Source organism: Carya illinoinensis, chromosome 9 (assembly GCF_018687715.1).
Source record: "Carya illinoinensis cultivar Pawnee chromosome 9, C.illinoinensisPawnee_v1, whole genome shotgun sequence".
Classification (NCBI taxonomy): domain Eukaryota; kingdom Viridiplantae; phylum Streptophyta; class Magnoliopsida; order Fagales; family Juglandaceae; genus Carya; species Carya illinoinensis.
In genome coordinates this window covers 33,795,311-33,815,003 of record NC_056760.1, presented here as the reverse complement: position 1 = coordinate 33,815,003, position 19,693 = coordinate 33,795,311, and the positions used below count along the sequence as shown (strand labels likewise).

The following is a 19,693-nucleotide window of genomic DNA, read 5'->3' as shown; positions in this document are numbered from 1 at the left end:
AATACCCATCAACCACAATAATCTAAGCACCAAAAAGACTGGTTTAGACATCAGCAGTAATAATTGTAAGAGTACTACTATTGGCTATCTGAAACTTATTTCAGATGGCCCTCTTGACATAACACCACTATGTAGTGACATGTGGTTTATTAAAAAAATGAAAAAAAACATATTCAAAACAAAAGGGCGTCCAAAAACATAATTTGAAAATTGAAACCTTAGATCGTCTCTCACTTTCGTGTTTATGGTTTTTTATTTTTTATTTTTTTAATAAATCATATCGCATCACATGGTGTCGCCACATCAAAAAAACCATCTTAGCGATAAATTTTAAATGGCCAGGTAGCATTATTCCAATTGTAATCACCCAAAAACAGATCGAAGTATCTAAATGGATAGCATCCATTTCCCTTGAACTAGAAAATATTCTTACAACAAAAAATGGATACTACTTACATGAGGGTGCACTGCACCTCCAGGTTTGAAACATTGTGAGAAAAGCTGAGATGGTAGAAGATAAACTGTTCTTGTTTAAACATCAGTTAGATATTTCACAGCTGTTATAATTTTAAAGTTTGGAGGCACTTATGCTGGCATACATCACATTCTCTAACCAGAATTTTGAGAATATCTGGAAAATTAGGTGTTTATGGGCAGAGCATAGCTAGCTAGCAACAGGTTTTTTACAAATAAAATTAATGTGAAATACCCGAGTATCGCATCCAATAATGCTGCTTCAATTATAATTCTTCCTTCTTACAGTTCTCCCGCCAAGACTAGATGGAGGAGCACCTTTACTTGCAGAAGAAACAATGGCAGGGGCAACTTGTCCTACGCATAAATTCTTCGAGATGCGCACTCTTGGATATGGATGAATTTTGGCTAGCTCAAGAACTCTGCGTAGCAAAGAATTAGGTAAGGGCCGCAAGGAATGTTCCTGCTTTTGTTCAACCTGTATAGACCATGCAATTATCATTAGCATTGTAGCAAACAAGTTCAGAAAACACTTGCAATGAACAAGTGAAATTTATTACAGCAAAGCAGCATTAAATCCATGAAGCACAAGAATGGTTGAAAATTTTCACAAGTTAAATTTAGGGAAAAGAAACCCATCTATGCAAATAAATAAAATAAGAAAGCTAACCCCTTTCTTGTTTGGCTTTTGTGCACCGCTAGCTCTCAAAAGGTTTCTCCATTTGTCCTACAGCGTGCAAAGACAGACAGTAAAAAAAATCTGAACTAATAAATACAGCTGCTTAATTGAAAAAGGCACTGTAAAATACCCTAAGATCAATGGGTGTGCGATAAGCAGAAGTCGAAAACAGGAGCCTTTTTATATCAGTCCATCGGCCAACTCCATATTCTGATATCCCATCGACCAACTTAATCACTTCGGAAGGAGTCCACATCCTTTGATGCTTCCTCCTATCATGTTTTTTAGATATGTTTTTGGTCACATGGTCATCTTCCGATTCAGATGAGACAAGTTCCTTGTCAGATTCAATCTCCTGTACAGAGAGTGATAAATACATTGGTGATATTATATTCTGAAACTACTGCATTATATGACTGATTGACAAATGGCTGCACACGTGTAGGTGTGCATAAGCTAAAGCACACACCTGACAGACTTTTTGTTTTAATTTTTTTAGTTTTGGTATAGAGAGAGAGAGAGAGAGAGAGAGAGAGAGAGAGAGAGAGAGAATTTTTATGAATCTTTTTGATTAATGAAACACAGAATCTGGTGGTCTAAAAATTTTCCCTACCGATATTGGCACCTGTTTCTGTTTCTTTGGTCGTCCCCGCCGCGCCCGAAATTGAGACACTGCTGGAACACTGATACCACCTAAAGATTTCTCCTCAGGAATTACAGTTAATGCTCTGCGTCTCATACCAGCAGAATATTTTTCTCCCCGCTTCATATATTCCAACTTTTTATCTGAAAATTCTTCAATGTACCTCCGAGTCTGCTTACGCAATCTCTTCTCACCCCCAGCAGACGAGATACCACATACTATAAGATTTTTATCACTATTCAAGTCATCAAGTTTTCTTAACTCTAATGAAGTATCGTGGATACTGTCTTCATCTGGTGGTGGACACCCACATTTGCTCACTAAGCCACCATGTAACTTACAAGTTGCTGTCTTGTTAAGAGCATCATTCTTACATTCAGATTCTAGAATAGTTACAGATGATGATTCTGAAATGCCAACAGCACCATTACTACTTCCACTTAATCCAGGAGACTGACTTTCTGAACTTGAGTTTCCCACACATGATCCTTTGCTAAGACCCAAATCCAATTTGATAACGTTTTCAGCAAACTCAATGTCTGTCCTTGGAGACAACAAAGGCAACAACACATTACATTGACGGTCATCAGATCAATTTACAATAGCTGAAAAGCACACAACATTATAAAAACTTACCCAGAAGAAAATCCTCACATTCACATGCATTGGAGAGACCATTTGTTGCATCTAGATCATCCACTTCATCAATTTCATCCAGCAATCCATCAAGGACCTACTAAAACAGTAATCAGAGATGAATCACGTAAACAAAGCTAAAAAGGCTCACAAATTGTTGAGCTTGAAGCAGTATCAGATGAGGAACCGCATAGTTCACAAAGGGTTGAAAACTCAAGCTTACATCAAGCCAAAATAATAATAATAATAATAACAACAGAAAACAAACTAAATTTTGCAAAGAAAAGGATGAATTACAGAAACAAAGAGAAGATTGTTGAAAAATAATAGTTGTGGCGTGATGTTTAAATATACACCAAAAGAGATACGTACATCAAGTTGTAAGTCATCTCCTTCCTGAGTAGTATTAGAATCCAAACCACCTTGAGTTGAAGAAAAACATTCACTGGTATTAGAAATATACCCCAAGAAAGGAAAGATCTTTGTGTCAAAGAATAAATTCAACCCAGCATGCACAGCTCTTGGGATTATCTAAGCAAATACATATTATATCACCATAGGTACTGGTGTATACTTCATCTTTGTGTTAAATATTAGAAACCCCTAATGCACTGGATTGTGATTATGTAAAAGTACGTGTTAAAAATATCAGGCCGTTTGACTTAAAAAAAATAAATGTCAGGCCGTTTGGTTGGAGAATCAACATTCACTTATACATCCATATATCCTTTTTATGGGCACCGGCTGTCCGGGAACTGCGTCCCAACTAATACCAAGGGTGCACTTTGACATCCATGTTACTAGGAATATGATGGCTTCAAGATCTGAATTCTCAAGAATGTTACTAAACCCACATTTGGAAACATTAAGGAATCTGATAGGATCCTTGAGAATACGAGATTCTCATGTTTGGTTTATTCTTAGGCATCCCAACTGTATGATTTATTTTTCTCTTAAAGTGCATAAGATTGTCTGATGCAAAATATTTAAAAATTAAAAAAAATAATAGAGAATAAAAACTACATATGAACCATGGGTTCTATTCCCTTTTCCGAAATATAAACTGTGTATGTTGTTTGAAATGTTTTCTTTATTGATTTGTTAGACTTGCTTTTTTTTATTCAGAATTAAATTATTTCTCACTTTAATATACAGATTTTACAAATAGTACTCACGAGGAGACTGGAAAAAAAGTTGTATAAAAAATAACTATAACGCTATCCAACAAATAAAAAGAAAACTAAACAGTATTGCAACTGATTTTATTTTGAACTACAACAGTATCTAATAAAAAAAAGAACAAGATACTCAAGTGTATTTTGCACAAAACCCAGTTTTATAGATAAATCCACAACTAATGTAATAAATGAATTTATCAAGTGTCTTTTTTTTCAATTTCAATTGAAAAAGGCTTCCTACGGTAATGGGAATGTAGTTTCTCACCTCTCTACAAGGGAATCCACACTCTCATCAAAAGGGGGTTTGTAGGGAACGCAAATTCCCGGGGAAAAATGAATTTACTTTATTTAAATCCGTCCAGAGAGGTTATCTTTTACAATTATAATGAATCCTAAGATAACCACCATCCAAATGATTGTATTTCACTCTTGTTTCACTTTTGTGCTATTTAGGTCATCTTCTGCTACAAATGGTTTTTTTTTGTTTTGTTGGGGGGGGGGAATGAAAAGGTACGTATGAGAGGAAAATTTTAGTCTGGGAAACAATGTTAATGACCTGAAGAAAACACGTCAAATTTGCTCATTTGAAGATGGCAGACAAGACAAAAGGGGTGTTTAAGAGTAGTCTTAAAAACTTCTATCTTCTCTTTATTGAAACACGATGAACTTAAAATAAATATTTTTCAGAAAAAAGCAACTGAGAACTCATAAATTACCGTTATTTGTTAGTCCATAATCAAATCCACAGGAGAAATCTTCAATATGCAAGCATTTTCCCAGACTCTCATCACCAAAACTTAAGACACCATCAACCGAAACGTGCTCATTCTTGGGTTCTGCAAATAAGTGCTCAACTTCGATTGTTTCATCCTCCAATGTAGAAACAGACAATTCATCTTCCTTTACCTAGGAAAACACACAATCAAAGGACATAAAGAAGGACAGAGTCAAAAGAGGCATGCAGTGAAGGAATTAAATTAAAGGTGGAGAAACAGCCAAGCATGTCAAGTGAAACGAATTCCATTCTTAAGACTTTGTGGGAACAATTTTTTCCTTTTAAGTTAATGTTAAGAAGGTGATTATACTTGAAAAGTGGCAACTCAAACTTTCTGATAAGTAATATAATCTTATTTAAAAAGTGCAGAAGTGTGCAACAATGTGGCCACTTAAACTTCATATGAATTATGACATGCATCATGCAGGAAACCTTACTCTAGAACCACAAATACTCTTCCTTGTGCCAACATCATGTAGAAAGAAACTCAAAGATATGTTCCATGTTAAGCAAACCTCTCCTACCAACATGATTCTCAAGCCTATTATAACTCAAAAAAGTGGAGAACTACTTAGAGAGAGGGAAGTGGTGTCAAAAGTTACACAACCAACCCTTTATCCAAAGATAGATTATTAAAAAAAGAAAAATCCATATACAAAGTGAGTGATCCAGTAAGTATTTTACAATAACAGCAACTACTTTCATTTTCAGATTTGCAAAAACACTGCTTCAACTTCTATAAAACCTTTTGCACTTCTCGCTTCAATCATAAGAATTCTGTAATCCCTTGTTATAGTACTGCACTTATAGTGAGAGCTTCTTCTGAGACTTCATGAAGAAGCCAAGCTTAAATGCTTTAAAATTTCTAGTGTTTTCCTTACCATTCAGAATGAGTTCAATGAGGACTTAAATATCAGATTAATCTCATTTTCTTCAGTTCAACATACTCTACTCTCCTCCTGGTCACTTTATTATTATTATTATTATTATTATTATTATTATTATTATTATTACTATTACTATTACTATTTGGTAAGCCCTCCTAGTTATCTTATCTGATTTCAAGCTGTCATTGATAAGATATTAATTTCAAAAGTGCAAAAGATTTGGTATAAGTCACCATATGAGAAAAGGCAACAATGTAAATACCCTATAACAATATGATGATATTTTTTTTTTTTTTTTTTGTTGTGGGGGGGGGGGGGGGGGGGGGGGGGGGGGGGGGGGGGGGGTGGTATGATGCAGGTCATTCGTTCCAGAGAAAAACAACAATAAGCATGAAATAACAGATAATATAGGTGACTATCTGTGCAAACATAGTTGTAAAGCAAACAATCTCATGGATCTTATGATGAATTGTAGCCATAGTACGGTTCACCAACAATTTATAAAAAAAATTCCAAAGATTATTCCAAATAAAACCATACTTACATATATATTTCTCTCTCATCTCTCTCTCTCCATGTCTGTTCATCTTCTATTCCTGACGCTCCTCGTTGGGAATATTCTTTAATTTTTCTATCATTTTCTTTCTTTCTTTTTTCTTTTTCCTTTTCTTTTCTTTCTCTTCTGCCATTGTAAGATGTCGATGGAGCTTAGTTTTTGGATCGAAGCCAAGTCTTTTGTGAAGATTAGAGGGGAATCTCTTCTGTTTAGTCGAGAAAAGCTTTAAGTTTACGAAGGCCCTTTATCTCAATAGGGAGGTGGTGTTATGGTTGGCCAAGGTGGTAGAGAGATATTTGAAGTTCTCAAGCAATAGGGCCCCATACCAGTCTAAAAGGGATGGTAATAGAGTTTTCTTGGTCCAAGTCTGTCAAAACTCGTTTGGCAGATTTATTAAATTGTCAGTTTTGGGTTCTGGTAAGGGAAATAGGATCATTGTTATTCCTGAAGGGAAGATTGGAAGTGGGTGGGAAAGATTTGCTAGGAAACTTCTGAAGTTTGTCGGTTCATTTTCCTCTATTTCGGCCACTGGAAACAAAGCTGCTTCTAACAATGGCAACGCGAAGAGAGATAACAAAGAACAAGAGAAGCTTTCGTTTAATCCTCATATTGGAGTTTCTTCCTCACGTCCAGCCCCTTACTTGGCTGCTTTGACTGATCCTGTTAAGGCTAATCATGGTTCCAGTATCATTCACAGGAAAAATGTTAATATCAAGGATGTGGAAGGTTCAAGGGAGAGGATTTTGAATGTTGGTATGATGAAGGGGACTCAGGATGCAGTCCTTGGTGACGAAGGAGCTGTTTGGAATCCCAAGATGTTAGGGAAGCTTGGGGAAGTCAAAGGGTCATTTTGGCATTTACGTGCTGAGCTCTCAGGTTGGAAGGACAGGCCAGAATCGATGTTGAAGAAGGTTGATGACGGACTGGGCCTTGTTATGGGCCTGATGTCCTCCTATGCCCCTAAGGGGGGTAAAGTGAGTAAGGAGGGGCAGATGGGTTCTGGTTCTGGGCTCGAGAATGGCCCATCCCATAAGCCCACTATCAGTCATGAGAAATTTCCAGCAACTGGGGTTCTCCACACTTCAAGCCCGAGTAAAGGGTTTCGCCGGCCCAAGCCCATAGTGGCCACGTCGTCTAGTTCAAAGCCACAGAGTGATTCGTAGGCAGCAGGCGAACCTTTTGGAAGTTTCTCAGTGACAGAAGCTGCTACAGTAAGGTAGCAAGTACTCAGTTCGTGCAGCAACGTCTGGGAGCCATTTATAAGGAAAAAAATGTCTCGACTGAGCCTCTGTCTTCACAAAATTTGCCGACAGGCTTGGGTGATCCTTCTTGTTTGGCACAAGTGAGATTGGAGGCTATTCCTGCGGAACAGCTAGGGGTTCAAGAAGATCTGCAAGATGAGCAAGAGTCTGGTTGTTCTTCAGGGGAGTCAAGTTCTGTGCCTGATGGAGGGATTGTGAAGTCCTCTTTTGTTTCAGCAGATGGGCATGCTGTTGAGGTTGTCGATGTTGTCACTTAGGGTGTAATGGGGCCTGTACAGTTATCTTCACAGGTTCCTTGTTCTAAGACTTTTAATTCTGAATTGCAATTGGTGTTAGGTGGAGGGGATGGTTCTGTATCAAGTGAATCTGGTGAATTATCAGACTCTGATGAAGACCTTGATCATGTCCCTTTATGCTCTTTTAGTCCAGGTATTGATTGGTCTAGTAATCCTTCTGATTGGGTTGTGAGGAAGGCAGAAGATCTTAGTAGTTTTCTCGGTATCTCTTGTGAGGGTTATGAAGAGCAATTCAGAGCTATACTTACTGCTATTGAGGCTGGGCATCCTGCTTTGGTTAGATCTGCTGCTAAAAAGGAAAGGGAGCTTAAGAGATTGGAATGCACGGTTAATTATAATTCCAAGGGTGGGAGTACCTTTAGAGATAAAGGCAAAGAGAGGGCTGTTAATGATATTCCATGAAACCTAAAATCATTTCTTGGAATGTTCGGGGGCTGAATGACTTTAGAAAGCGTCTTCGTGTGAAAAATATGTTAAGACAGTGGAAGGCTGATATTTACTGTTTTCAAGAAACTAAGCTGAAAGTTGTTAGCCATTCGGTGATTCATAATTTATGAAATTGTAATTATGTGGGCTGGGTTGAGTTAGTCTCTAATGAAGCTTCCGGTGGCATCATTGTTATGTGGGATAGAAGGGTAGTGGAAGTAGTTAATCATTATGTGGGAGACTTCTTCGCGGCTTGTCATTTTAAGAATGTAGTTGATGGTGTCGAATGGGCTTTTGATGGTGTTTACGGGCCAAATGTAGACTCTTGTAGGAGTCTATTGTGGGATGAAATCGTGGGTCTTTGTAGTTGGTGGGATCTTCCATGGTGTTTTGGAGGAGATTTCAACATTACTCATTTGCCTTGTGAGAGAGTCGGGGATTCGGTAATTTTCTAAAGTTATGTTTGATTTTTCTGAATTTATTTCTGAGATGCAATTGATTGATTTGCCTATGGTGGGAGGAGATTGCACTTGGTCAAATGGAAGAGATTGGTCCCGTATTGATAGATTTCTAGTTTCAGCATCTTGGGAAGCTCTTTTTCCGGAGTTAAGTCAGAAAAGGTTACAGCGTGTTGTTTCTGACCATTATCCTATTCTGTTGGACTGTGGGGGCATTGCTAGTGGTCAAAGCCCTTTAAATTTGAAAATATGTGGTTGAAGGAGGAAGGTTTTGTTGATAGAGTTAGAAGGTGGTGGGCCTCCTATCACTTTAATGGTACACCCAGCTTTATCTTGGCAGGAAATTAAAGGAGCTCAAAAAAGATTTGAAGAAATGGAATGTAGAGACTTTTGGCAATGTCAAAAACAATATATTACTTCGGCTGGAACAGTTGAATAATTTGGAGGAAAATGAGTTGAGGGGTACAATTTCTAGTGAAGAAAAGGAGTTGCAGGCAAGGGTGTTGGCGGATATTGATAAATTTATGCTTATGGAAGAAATTTCTTGGAGGCAAAAATCCAGAATTTTAAGGCTTAAGGAAGGAGACAAATGTATGAAATTCTTTCATAAAATGGAAAATTCTCATCGTAGAAATAATGCCATTGAAGTCCTCCATGTAGGTGATAATGTGATTTGTGATAAGGAGGAGATTGAAGATCATATTGTGAATTTTTATGAGAAACCCTTTCGGGAAGAATTTTCTTGGAGGCCCAAGTTAAAGGGGCTGGTTTTTTACTCCATTGATAATCACACTGCAGTTTGGTTGGAGAGGCCTTTTGAGGAAGATGAAGTTCTTGATGTTGTTAGGGGCATATCTAAGGATAAAGCTCCAGGCCCCGATGGTTTTTCCATGGCATTGTTCCAAGCTTGTTGGGAGATTGTGAAGGATGACTTTATGAAAGTTTTTGATGAATTTTACTCCTCCAGAAAATTTGAAAAGAGTTTTAATACTACTTTCTTAGCTCTTATCCCTAAGAAGGCGGGTGCTGTTGAATTGAGAGATTTTCGCCCAATTAGCTTGGTTAATGGGGTTTATAAGATCATTTCTAAGGTTCTAGCCAACCGCCTCAGCGTGGTTATGGATAAATTTATTACAAAGTCTCAAAATGCTTTTGTGAAGGGAAGACAAATTCTTGATTCAGTACTTATTGCTCATGAGTGTTTGGAAAGCAGAATAAGGATGGGTCAATCTGGAATTTAATTAAATTGGACATGGAAAAGGCTTTTGACCATGTCAATTGGGATTTTCTTCCTTACTTGCTCAAGAGATTTGGTTTTGGGGAGAAATGGTGTTCGTGGATAAGACATTGTATTTCAACGACCAAGTTTTCTATTTTGGTGAATGATTCTCCAGCTGGTTTTTTCAGTAGTTCCCGTGGTTTAAGGCAAGGATATCCCTTATCTCCTTTTCTCTTTGCCGTAGTCATGGATGCCTTGAGACTTATGGTTGAAGTGGCAATTGATGGAGGTTTTGTGTCAGGCCTCAAGGTGGGAGATGTTTCTAGGGGCTGCATCATTGTTTCTCATCTTCTCTTCGCAGATGACACTTTCCTTTTCAGTGATGCTAATCCGGATCATCTTCAAGCCTTAAGAGCTTTATTGTTATGCTTTGAAGCTGTTTCCGGGCTTAGAATAAATTTAGATAAGTCCGAAATCGTCCCTGTGGGGTCAGTCCACAATATTTATGATTTGGCCAATATATGGGCTGTAAAGTATCTTCTTTACCTTTGAAATACCTTGGATTACCTTTGGGGGCTCCCCACAAATCTGTGTCTATTTGGGATGGGGTGATTGAGAAGATCGAGAGGAGATTAACTGGTTGGAAAAAGATCTATTTGTCCAAAGGGGGTAGAGTTACATTAATTAAAAGCACCTTGTCTAATTTACCTACTTATTTCCTCTCTTTTCCCTATTACAGCGGGGGTGGTAAAAATAAATTGAGAGGATTTTTAGAAATTTCTTATGGGATGGTATTGGGGAGGAAAGAAAATATCACTTGGTGAATTGGAATAAGGTTTGCACTACGGTGACTTGTGGAGGTTTGGGTGTGCAGAATTTGAAGCTTTTTAATAAAGCTCTTCTAGGGAAGTGGCTTTGGAGGTATAACAATGAGAATAATGCATTGTGGAAACAGATTGTTGATGCTAAATATGGAAGGATGTGGGGAATTGGTGTACTAATGAAATAAAAGGGGTGTTTGGGGTGGGTCTATGGAAGTCCATTCGATTGGGATGGGGGGACTTTATCAAAAACACTAATTTCAAAGTGGGGACTAGGTCCAATATTTTTTTTTTTTTTTTTTTTTTTTGGCATGATTTTGGTGTGGTGATTTAGCTCTTAAATTAGCATTTCCTAGCCTTTTCAGGACCGCTAAATGTAAAGGGGCTGCTGTGGCGGATTCTTACTTGTTTTCTAACAACATGTTAAATTGGAATGTGGAATTCACTAGAGATTTACAGGACTGGGAAGTGAGTGAAGCTGCTGATTTCTATGTAAAACTTTATGATTCTAAGATTGATCAGACCGAGGATGATATGATGCAGTGGATTCATGATACTAAAAGCAGATTTTCTGTGAAATCCTAGTCATGGTAATATAACACTTCCCTGGAAATGTATTTGGAAAGCTAGAGTGCCCAGTAAAGTTGCATTTTTTTGCTGGTTGGTGTCGCTTGAGAAAGTTTTAACTACCGATAATTTGAGGAAAAGAGGCTTTTAAGTGATGGACTGGTGCACCATGTGTAAAAATGATGGTGAATCTGTTAACCATTTGTTTCTTCACTGAGAAATGGCAACGCCTTTGTGGAATGAGTTATTTGCAAAGGTAGGCATCGATTGGGTGATGCCTTTTCATGTGGTGGAATTTTTGGCTTGCTGGCAAGGTGCAGCAGGAAGTGGAGGAAGTTCAGCTGAGTGGAGAATGATTCCCCTATGCTTATTCTGGTGTTTATGGCTTGAGAGAAATGGGAGGTGTTTCGAAGATCGTGAACGCACAATGACAGAATTTAGGGACTTCTTCTTTAACACTTTAAATTTTTGGGTGAACAATCTTGTGAGGGATATCAACATTTGTAATGCTTTTTCTTAGTACTATTTTTGCTTTAGATTGTACTTAGGTGTATTCGCTGGTATACTTCCTTTGTATTTGGGCTATGCCTATTTACCTTGAATAAAATCTCTTTTACCTATCAAAAAAAAAACCATACTTACATATATTGTAAATTAGTAATGTATGTAAATTTATATGCAAATTAGTAATGTATGTAAATCCTCACCTAGCAAGTTTCAGTATGGGAAGAACAAATAAGAGTTATGCCAAATTAAAAATATAATCAGTTGAGTTGAGTGCAGATTGCATAACAATAAAACCACAGTAAGTTATTCTCACGCTCTAGCACTTAAAGTTGGCAACTCTCTTATGCAAGTGTGGTTCCTATCCAATTCATTTAGGTTCTTACGATTGGTCTTACAGATTCAAACATAGTGTCCCAGGTTAGGGTACACTAGGGGGGTTTCAATTTGACGCACACTTGCTCAACCGTTATTAGAGTATATATAAACATCATAAAATATTTTTTTTTGATCGGTAATCAAGAAGTTTTATTCATCATAAATGGCAAATCCCAAGTACACAGGGCATATACTTGAAAGATACCTATCTAGTTACAACCGAAACAAGAAAGTCATGGACATTTAGTCCATTACATACAATGGCTCCCACCCAAGAAAACAAAGTTTTGAAGAAAAAAACTTTCAGCTCCCCCAATGTTCTCTCATGGTGGGTATTCCACTTCATTTTCTGATTTCAGCATCATAAGTGAGGACACCCCAAACTGTTTCATATTGTGAATAGTCCTAATCACCGCAACAAATGAAGCCTCTAGTTTTTTCGTTGTTTAGATTGATTTTTTTTTTTTTTTTTCTGTTTCTACTAATGCCACTCTTTATGAAAATAATTTTTAAGAATGGGGCATGCAACGTGGAAGATCTTGCTCATTGAGATTTGAATTTACAATAAAGGCAACATCCTAGGCAGAAAACAAATTTAATATCTGCATTAACTTGCCCTAGTCATCCAACGACAATCAAAAAAACATGGGTAAGGAATCCGAAAGAGGTGCGGGAAAAAACTGAAAGCTGCCAATTCCAAAAACAGAAATTCGAATGACAATTAAGAAAATTATTCAAATATTAAATATTTCGAAAATAAAGACAACTATGCTTGGCTGCATAGAAAATGAAGAAAACAAGAGAAAATAAATGATCGAATATTATATTTTTTCTTAACTAGGCCCACAGAAAAAGCAAACCACTTAGAGCCGCCATAGACACATTTAAGAAAACAAAAAAGAAAAGGAAGACAACAACTTAGCAGTATAGAACTATTTAGCAAAGTTGTGTCAAACAAGTCCATTTAAGAAACTAAAACAAAAATAAAATAAAAATAAGGAAAAAATATAAACTCAAAACCGAAGTTTCTATCATTTTTTCCTTCCTCCTTTACTCCGCAAGCAAATAGAAAATTAGAGAAAATGGGAAAAATTATTAAGAACCCGTACCTCATTCATCAGTAAAGTTACCCCAGCGAGCTCAAGCTCTCCGATCAGTGAGCTCAGAAAATCTAAACAAAAAATAAATAAACAAATCCAAGATCTACCTAAAAGAAGGCAGAAAGAGGACGAAGAGAGATCTGAGCTGTGTGAGCAAGCGAGAGATGTCAGAAAAATTCGAGCGAATGTTCGAATCCAAAAAGCCTCAGAACCGCCAAAAAGCGACACGAAATTGGGACGTTCATTTTCTTATTTAAAGAGAAATACTCTAGCCGATTACATCGATATAATATATATATGAAAAATTCTTCTCTTATTCTCACATTTCACATATTATATCTTTTTTATAATAAATATATAATATATAGATGATAAATAAAATAATTTAATTAATTTAATAAGAATAAAAAAATAAAAAATCATATTTAAATATATAAAATATGTGATATAAAATAACGTGTAGCATTCTTCTATATATATATAAAGAAAATATTAAGATTAGCCACTATTTATCATTGCACACTATACATCCTATAAAAAATATCTATATATCCTATAAAAAATATCTCTATATCTTATAAAAACTTATAAATATCTGGTATGCAGCATAAATAGTAGCTGATACATAGAATTACACACACATATATATATATATATATATATATTTGACCGCTGACGTAATTGAAATCTACACATACTACTTTGTCAATTAGGCTCATTTTTATCGGGATGTCATTTTATTATGATAATTTTTTTAAATTTTTATATAAAATATAATAAATAATTTAATTCTTTTAAATCTTAAAATAATAATAATATTTTTAAAAAAGATTTTATTTATCTTTTAATATTTATTTTAATTTATTTCATTCAATTTACTATTCAAACCCCACCTTAATCATACGAAAATGCTAGTACTATACTCACATATTGCTTGTACTTTTTTTTAAAAAGCATTTTTTAATAATTTTGTAAATTTTTTTAAATATTTTAAGAAATTTTAAAAATTATTTCAAAAAAATTTATACTCCTCCGTAAGAATTCTCAATCAACGTAGAGTCTCCTTTACTCCTATCCTAATTTAAAACAACATTTTAAAAGATTCACAAGCAATACTTAATTAAAAGATTATTTAAAAAAATTATCCATTTATAAATATAATCTACAGGTGCAACTATTAAACATAAGTTTCACGACCCTAATTAGGGATTAAAATTCGACACCAACCAATGTTTGAAAATATGAATGAGCAACTAACCGTAACTGATCGATAGAGAGAAAGAAAACTGGCCATATCAACTCTAACGAATCTCTAACAATGCTCGATCAGTTTTAGGTTTGCCTAGCAGTGACCTTCGCCTGAGAGAGAGAGAGAGAGAGAGAGAGAGAGAGAGAATTGCAAAGGAGAAACTAAATCGGAGAAGAAGAGGGAAGGGGATTTGAGGAAGAAGACGATCACATCTCAAAACGACGCCGTTTGGTTTAAAATCAAATAGCTTCATTTCACACTTAATTTCATTTTCATATGTTTTGAATAAAACAACACTGTTTAGTTTAATATCAAATGGCGTCATTTCCATTATGTATTGTATACTATAGGAGTAAAACGACGCCATTCCACTTAAATTTAAGTGGAACAACGTCATTTTGAGTAGGGTACATTAAAAAAAAAAAAGTTTTATTTCATTATCCAATTTAGCTATCCGATTTAACTTCAAACCAAGACCAAACCGTTAAAGGTCGGTTTCTTCAAATTTCCACCACATGCCAGCTAGTTTCAACCAGTTCCTAACGCTGCTAATTAGTTCCCGTCAGTGGGGACCCGTTGCATCGGTTTCTATTCACCCCTAACCCTAATCTTAAGCCAACCCTAATCTTGAGCCTTTGTTTGGTTACACAAGTAATATGAGATAAAAATAAAAAGTTAAATTTTTTTTTTTGGAAGTTTGGAAAAATTATAATACTTAGACAAGATGAGATGACTAGGCCTACCTATTTTATAATAAGCAAAAAATACATTGAATTAAAATTTTTTAAAAGGAAGAATCTAAAATTCTAAAATATAAACATTAAAAACTCCTAAAAACTATAATGTGTTATAAATGTATACATGAATTTCCACCTTTTAGAATTCTAACTCATTCATGTACCAACTCTTTGAATTTTAATTCATGTGCCAACTCTTAGAATTCTTAAATTCATTAGTGTATCTCATTAATTCACGCATCATCCCTTCATATTCCTTATCCTCCTATATCTATAAAAGGGTATCTTGATGATCATTTGTAGGCATGCAACAAAAAATTCAAAGAGAAATAATATTGAGTTCCTGAAGAACTAGTTTCATATATTGTGGGTTTTCAAATCTCTTGTTACTTCTCTTTAATTTTACAATACGTTATTAGTACGAGACCTTAGCCAACCATTGTATTCTTTTGATCTTTGGCAAGATATTCGAGTAACATTTCCTAAACCACTGTAAGTTTCTGTTCCATAAATATTAATATATGTTTATAAAATCTTGATATGATCTATGTGATATTTATAAAGTATAATGTTATCATATCAATACAATGAATATTCTTGTCTTGTATATATTGGTTCAAATTTAGATATATCTTTCTTATTCAATACTATTAAGGAAATAAATTAAGCATCCCTGAAATATCTCTCTAATGAAATAATTTTATTAAAGATTTAGTACCTCACAATTAAAGATCTATTAATTCCATGTAATAGTTTAAGGGAGTAGTACGTGTACCAGAAGATCGTGATCCTCTCAAAAGCTCGTTGTGATTAAATGCATCTGAAATTGCACAATTAAAATTATGTAGAGAAAAATATCACTAATAATGCTATGTTTGAAATGAAACATATAACATATTCACACCTCGAATGTGCTCCTATAGCAGCAATCTCAAGTGCGAAAGTTCATTGTGATTTTTTATTAACAATTAGTTGTTTTGTTCAACCACTTGAACAAGATATTAGTTCTAAATACACAAGCCTCATTTAACGAATTCTACTCCATTTTCTGAAGCTAATGGAGTATTATTTCATCATAATAAAGGAATGTGGATATGGAAGTGGATGCAGTAGAAAAAACTATCAGAATCAATGGGTGCATATTCAAACTTTCTCAAAGAAAAATGCTTCATACCACTAGAAGTGGAACCACACCATGACAAAACAAGATGAAAATAAAGACTTGCAAAATAAGTGTAAACAAATATGAAGAGAAATATCACTGGTATGGTATGAAAAGGCATTGGTTAGTGGTCATGTGCCTGTCATACGTCCAAATATTTGGTGGACCTATATCAAGCATCTATGAAGAAAAAAAGATGATCGAAATGAATTTTACCAACCACGAGGATCTAGAAGGTCATGTAGTTTATTTTGTTAATCCAAATATGATGATTCTAACTCATCTCGATATTTATTTTTTCTTTATAGATCCAAATAGAGATAATAATATTTTGGTTAGTGATGCATATGACCATAACAATTAATTTTATTTATTTATTATAATTACATTATGCTTGAGTTGTTATCTTTTAATACATCCTATTAAACTTTATTTTTGATTAATAAAGTTTTATATATATTTTTATTTATAAGGAGACATGAGTTCTATTGATGCATTGACCAATTTTAAGATGATTGGTGAAGATGTGTTTGGCAGACAGTTATACATCACACATAATTCTTAAAGATAAAAAATATTTTCCATATTTAACATTATTTATAGCAAACGTTAATACAATAATTTCCGAACCTAATTGAAGGCGGAAGAGCCGACATCTTGTTGTCAAAAGGAACAAAACTTTGTTTTAATGATGTTTTATATTCTTCAGAATTTAGAAGAAATTTATTGAGTTTTAAATATACTCGCCGTAATGGTTATCATGTTCAAACTATTAATAAAGGTAGTGATGAATATCTTTACATCACAACAATAAAATTAGGCCAAAAGCTCATATTAAAAAAACTGTCAGCTTTCTCTTATGGGTTATATTAGACAACATTGAAAACAAGTGAATCTCATGTTGTAATGCATCAAAAGTGCTCTGATCAAAAGATCTTTATGCTTTTTCATGATTATTTTGATCATCTGGGATCAATCATGATGTCTCGAATAATTGAGAATTCATATGAACATCTATTAAAGAACCAGAAAATTCTTTTACTAAATTATTATGCATGTGTTGCATGTTTCAAAAGAAAGCTAATTCTCAAAACCATCTCCTTCCAAGGTAATTATTGAATCTCCATCATTTTACAAAGAATCCATGGAGATATATATGGACCTATATATCCACCATGTGGGCCATTTAGATATTTTATAATTTTAATAGATGTATCAACTGGATGGTCATATGTTTGTCTATTTTTTACTCAAAATGTTGTATTTGCTAGACTTATTGGACAAATCTTGGAGCTAGCTTCATCTTATGCCTCATAGATACAATCTTCTACCTGTAGGGTTGCAGTCTCAGAAAAACCCAATCCCCAACTTGAAAACTCCTCTCAATCCTCCTTCTAATAGCATAAAATTTCATCCTATGCTGAGCCTTGTATATGTTCTCTTTTAACAATGATAGCAGCTAGTCTCTAGACTTCATTGCTGATCAACAACATTATTAGTGGAAGTACCTAGAACATATGACAAAAACCTTGGTGAGGGATAACCATAAAGCGTCTCAAAAGGAGTAAGGCCTAAGGAACAGTGTGTTGTAGTATTATAGCACTACTCAACCATGGGCAACCACAAATTCCACTTATTTGGTTTTTGACTAGTGAAGCACCTCAAATAAGTTTCCAAACACTTGTTCAAAGCTTCTATCTGGCCATCAAGTTGAGAATGGTAGGTTGACCTAAAGTCCAATGAAGTACTCTGAAAATGAAATAATTGCTTCCAAAAAGAAATGGTGAAAATTTGATCTCTATCTGAAACAATGGATTTAGGTAATCCAAGAAGCTTAAAGACTCCCAAAAAAAAAAAAAAGACCAATGCAACTTTCATGGTTGTGTATGGATGTGAGAGTGGATAAAAAAGTGTCAATTTAGTCAATTTATCAATTATAGTAAAGACAATAGAATACCCATTGGATAGTGACAAGCCTTCAACAAAATCCATAGAGATATCCAGCCATGGAGAACCAAGAACAGATAATGGTTGTAACAACCCAGGGTACTGCACATTCTCATGCTTATTAACCTGGTAGGTCTCCCATTCTGTAATTAGCTCCTTGATGTTCCTGCACATCCCTTCCCAACAGAAATTCAACTTAGCTTTCTGCAAGGTTTTATGATAACCTACATGACTTGCCTTAGGGTTATGATGAATGAGTTGCAAAATTTTGGCATGAAAGGATGAAGAAGGAATGAGAACCAATTTTTCCTTCCTTAGCAATAATCCTTGCTACAAAGAATAATACTTAGGATTCTCCTATCCTTGTTGCAGCTTAGATACAATTTCAAATACTTTAGGACACAAATGGTAGTTGTTCTTAATTTGTTTTATCCATAGAGGAGTGGGAAAAGAAATTAAAGTAACAGTTGCTATATCTTCCTCATTTCTCTTCAAAAGGGCATCAACCACCACATTTTCCTTGTGCTTCTTGTAATCAATGGTAAAGTCATATCCAATTAGCTTGGATATCCAACTATGTTGAGGTTCAGTCCCAATCTTTTGTTCAAGCAAATACTTTAAGGCCTATTGGTTAGTTTTGACCTTGAATGTATGTCCCAATAGGTAAGGTCTCCATCTACTCATTGCAGAGACGAGCTAATAACTCTTTTTTATAAGTAGACAGCAATAAGGCCTTCCCCTTCAAGGCCTTGCTATAAAAAGCAATATGTTGGCCCTCTTACATAAGCACAAACCCCAACCCAATGCCTGAAGCATCACATTCAATTATGAATACTTTAGAAAAATACGGCAATCTTAAAACCGAAGGATTACTCATAGCTTTCGTCAACTATTCAAATGCTATGACAACTGCTTCATCCTAATGGAAGGAATTCTTCTTCAATAGAACAATTAATGGGGCTGTAAATAATCCCTTATGAATTTTCTGTAGTAACCTATGAGACCCAAAAATCACCTTAAAGACTTCAAAGTTTTGGGAATAGGCCACTCTGCCATAGTCACTATTTTAGAAGGATCTGGTTGCACCCCTTTCCCTGATATGATGTGGCCTAAGTACTCAATTCGTAGTTCCAAACTTACAATTCAATATTTTAGCATACAAGGTATGTTGCTTTAGTACTTATAGGACAGACTTCAAATGCGAAACATGATCACCAACATTTCTATTATACACCAGTATCTCATAAAAAAATAAAAAATAAAAACTAACACAAATTTCTTCAAAAATGGTTTGAATATATCATTAATTAACCCTTGAAAAGTGGCTGGTACATTTGTAAGACCAAAAGGTATGAACAAGAACTCATAGTGGCCCTCATGAGTTCTAAAAGTTGTATTTGGCATGTCTTGTTCTCCAACTCTATCTGATGGTAACCTATCCTTAGATCTAACTTAGAAAACACTTATGCTCCAAAAAGCTCATCAAGCAACTCATCAATTACAGGTATGGAAAACTTGTCTTTGATAGTCCCTTGATTAAGTACACGATAGTCAATACACATCTTTCAAGTGCCATTCGCTTTATTGACTAATAGAACAGGTGATGAGGAAGGACTTTGGCCGGGTCTCACCACCCCAGAAGCCAACAAGTCCTGAACAATCTTCTCTATTCCTGACTTCTTATAATGAGGACGCCTATATGGTCTCACTAATACAGGAGTTGTCCCATCCTTCAAATT

General features: G+C 35.1%; 1 protein-coding gene across 2 annotated transcripts; it reads right to left on the bottom strand.

The window, feature by feature from the left end:
* Positions 1 to 384: 384 nt before the first annotated feature.
* On the bottom strand, positions 385 to 13,133 carry LOC122275956. Of its 2 annotated transcripts, none has more exons than XM_043085308.1 (8): positions 12,869 to 13,133; positions 4,327 to 4,516; positions 2,805 to 2,854; positions 2,433 to 2,529; positions 1,779 to 2,335; positions 1,284 to 1,508; positions 1,145 to 1,201; positions 385 to 952 (listed from the first exon to the last, which is right to left on the bottom strand). In XM_043085308.1, the coding sequence occupies exons 1-8, from the start codon at positions 12,875 to 12,877 to the stop codon at positions 737 to 739; spliced, it is 1,401 nt and encodes a 466-aa protein (XP_042941242.1). In that variant the 5' UTR covers positions 12,878 to 13,133; the 3' UTR covers positions 385 to 736. The 2 variants fall into 2 exon arrangements, with proteins under 2 accessions (XP_042941242.1, XP_042941241.1); XM_043085307.1 differs by having other exon boundaries at positions 1,767 to 2,335; positions 12,869 to 13,132.
* Between the last annotated feature and the right edge of the window lie 6,560 nt (positions 13,134 to 19,693).